At 35.1% G+C, this 3327-nt stretch overlaps 1 protein-coding gene across 3 annotated transcripts; it reads left to right on the top strand.

The window, feature by feature from the left end:
- Nucleotides 1–760: 760 nt before the first annotated feature.
- Nucleotides 761–2428, top strand: LOC113736334 (uncharacterized). Of its 3 annotated transcripts, none has more exons than XM_027263292.2 (7): nt 761–849; nt 951–1046; nt 1124–1429; nt 1514–1597; nt 1703–1834; nt 1989–2043; nt 2308–2428. In XM_027263292.2, exons 1-6 carry the CDS (start codon nt 802–804, stop codon nt 2040–2042), a joined length of 720 nt encoding a protein of 239 aa, XP_027119093.2. In that variant the 5' UTR covers nt 761–801; the 3' UTR covers nt 2043; nt 2308–2428. The 3 variants fall into 3 exon arrangements, with proteins under 3 accessions (XP_027119093.2, XP_071903990.1, XP_071903981.1); XM_072047889.1 differs by having other exon boundaries at nt 2283–2362; XM_072047880.1 differs by lacking the exon at nt 2308–2428 and having other exon boundaries at nt 1989–2180.
- The last annotated feature ends 899 nt before the right edge of the window (nt 2429–3327 follow it).

Consider the following 3327-nt stretch of genomic DNA (forward strand, 5'->3'; position numbering starts at 1 on the left):
ACCACAAATAGTTTTGAGTCTAGCATTCCTTATTATAAGCTTTGTATAATATTCATAAAAAAAATTATATGAATCACAATTTCTTCTTTTGTATGTGTATGTGTTTTTTGTACACAGGAGATAATAGTGGTAGAGGACTAGCCAGACGAAGTGCTGGTTGGGGTGGTGGAAAGAAATTGGAGTTAGTTTGGAATGCACGGGGCCAAGTAATTGGTCCTAATGCTACACAGTATATAAGTCAAGTAGGAATCTTAGTAAAGGATGGTAATAAATTACCACTCACGTACACAGATTGGAGGGCCATGCCTGAAGGATCTAAGGAGAGATTTTGGGAAGATATTAAGGTATTTTGACTCACTATCAAAGTTAGCAACATTTTTTTTCTTTTTATTTCATACAATCTTGTAGCTTGTGAATGTTTAAACTTTTGTTTTGTAATTTTTGATAGAGAAATACAAATATTGATGATACATGCAAGAAAGTACAAATGATAAGGGTCAGCAAATTGTGGAGAAATTGGAAATCAAAAGTCAAGAGCATGTATTTCACTCCTTATAGGAGGCACAGGTCATGGCTATTAGCACACTGTCCTGCAAGAGTTGAGGAGGATCAATGGCCTATTTTGGTTGATTATTGGAGCTCAGAAGATGTCAAGGCATGTATTTATTGTCATATCTCTTTTGCTTTTGAATTAAATTATAGTGCTATTATGATTTTGATGTGTTGTTAACTACCTTTTTCTGTTTTGTACATAATTAGAAGCAAAGCAAGATTAATAACAAGAATCGAAAAAAACAAAAGATGCCACATCGAACAGGGCGAAAAGATCATGTGAACCTCAGGGAAGAGGTATATTAAATTCTAATGCTTATGTTTCTAGCAATTTTTTCTGGATCATAGTCTGATTTAGAAATATTAACACTTTAGTTTGTACATTGAATATGTGGCAGCTTCGGATTAAAACTGGAAAAGAGCCTTCGAAACTAGACGTTTTTATTCATTCAAGACAAGGAAAACAAATGGATGAGTTGACTTCACAAACAATTGTAAGAATAGTTTTTAGTCACTTTTTATTGGTTTTACTTCATAAATAATTCTTTCTTCTGTCTGTTTTTCAATTTAGGCAACTATGAATGAGGAAATACAAAAACTGCCAGAGACATCCAGGGATGATAATTTTGTGAAAGATATACTCTATGAAAATATTCTTAGACCTGAAAAACCAGGTCGTCTTCGAACTTATGGGGTAGGTGCGACTCCAAAAGACGTGTATAGGATGTCAGATAACATGAATGCTGGACAAAAGAAAGCATTTGAGGATGCAGTGAATGAGAAAGTGGAAATCATACGTGGTGAACTACGAGAAGAAATGAATTCGAAATTGGCAGATTTTAAGGAAGAGTTGATTGCTCAATTTGAAGCAAGAATGGTTTGGGATAACTATTTGGTTAAATATTATAATTTTTCTAATTTTTTTTATTGCTATAGTTACTATTGATCTTTGTTCTTCCAGAGGGCATCCACATGTGACTTGGCATCACTCCAAAGAAGAGAAATGAATGCAGCAAAACAATCTCAAATTTCGGACTCATTAGAGGTTGTATATTAATTCATACAATTCAATTTTGTGTTCAAACTCTCTGAAATATCAGCAGCTATGGCCTGATTTTCTTTTCTTCATACTTTGTTAATAATGTAACAGGTTGGTGATAGAATGAACAGGGAAGTTGGAACAAATGATGCTGAAATGTACAAGGAAGTTGGAACAAATGATGCTGAAATAAACAAGTGTGAAATGAATAAAAAAGTTTCTTCAATTGCTGATATTCTTGAGGTATAGTATGCGTACTTTGAGTTGGTCCTTCTATAGAAGACCAATTTTGCTGAGTTCCTTGTTGATATTGAATTGTGCATGACTTCCTTGTTAATGACTATTTGTACATGAGCTCCTTGTTGATATTTAATTGACTAGTCTTTTGTTATACCAGAACCATCATACAAAGAAGAAAAGGAGCAGGACTACTTGCAAACGACTTGCTTGAGGTACTGGAAAAGTTTCTGGAAATAACTCTATTCTGTCAAGTTTTCCATTGAGTATTTGTATGATTGGGAAGACGAGCTGTTTTTGTTGAGATTTAGCCAGCTATTTATGGGACATAATGTAGTAGAAGTGGTCTTAATTTTCAGTGTCTGTGAAAAGGTTGAATTACAAATTCCGTTTCAGTATCTATTGTTAGATTAACATTTTCTTCATGCTTAATGGGCTGGGGTTATATGCGCAGGGGACTAATAGAATACACTTTGCAGCCCTAGACTTGATGGTACATTGGAAGCATGCGGATTGGGAGATATGAAGATGTTTTCGAGAGATGTATGATGAAGTGTTGTACTTTTGAAGACAAGCACATTTTGGAATATATGAAACATCTTGTAATTGGAGCGAACAATATTAAATGATAAAGTGTGTAGAATTTGACTAAAACAATGTATGGTACTTTATTCTAGTGTATTGTGGAACTATATTTTGTTATAATATTCTATTTTAGGATATTTGAGCATGATAATTATTGTACCATGAAAAATTTGATTTCTAGTCTTTATATTGGTGACTTTTTTGCGACGCAAGTTTTTGTCACATGATATTGTGGACATTTTGTAGCGCATTTTTTGTGCCGCAAGTAGAGTGGTGACACTCAAATTGGCGTCGCAAAGAGTGATGCAAATGCATGCGACATGTTGAAAAATTGTGTCGTTTTCTTTTGTAACGGCTACTTTTGTGACACAATTTAATTCTGTCGCATTTGTGCCGCAAAAAGGTTTTCGCGGCGATTTTTGGACTTTTTGTAACATATTTCTGGCGTCGTGAAAAGTCAGTTTTCTTGTAAGGCTAACTCAGAGCCAAGTGAGTAGCTAGTGCGTAACAATGTCCAGGGAAATGAATAAGCTGAAATGTCGAATGTCACCGGAGAGGAACAGAATCTTAATCTTACAAAGGAGCTGAAAAAGAGAAAGTGCAGTGCCGATGCTGAAATTGCTACCGCATCTCCTACTGACAAATGTTCATCCAGGCTTCGCCCAAGGAAGGAGGTATCTTCATTCCAGATGATGGATTTGAATGAGAACGACATTGAAAGGATTGTGGCAATGAGAATAAAAGTTTACTGGCCAGACTCGGGAAAATGGTTTGCAGGAAGAATTAAATCCTTCAATAGAGAGAAGATGCTTCATACTGTAAACTACGATGATGGTGACGTAGAAGAGCTGGACTCGAAGAAAGAGAAATTTGAACTTGAGGTCAAGCCTAAAGATGGTTTTCACATAAAAACA

The sequence above is a fragment of the Coffea arabica genome, chromosome 1c (assembly GCF_036785885.1).
Source record: "Coffea arabica cultivar ET-39 chromosome 1c, Coffea Arabica ET-39 HiFi, whole genome shotgun sequence".
Taxonomy (NCBI): Eukaryota; Viridiplantae; Streptophyta; class Magnoliopsida; order Gentianales; family Rubiaceae; genus Coffea; species Coffea arabica.

What these genes read in the sequence shown, in the direction of transcription:
- LOC113736334 (XM_027263292.2), top strand. Translation starts at nt 802, where the DNA reads ATGCCACATCGAACAGGGCGAAAAGATCATGTGAACCTCAGGGAAGAG. An exon ending in CTCAATTTGAAGCAAGAATG is followed by an intron (nt 1,430 to 1,513) that starts GTTTGGGATAAC and finishes TTGTTCTTCCAG; the next exon opens with AGGGCATCCACATGTGACTT. An exon ending in CAATTGCTGATATTCTTGAG is followed by an intron (nt 1,835 to 1,988) that starts GTATAGTATGCG and finishes TTGTTATACCAG; the next exon opens with AACCATCATACAAAGAAGAA.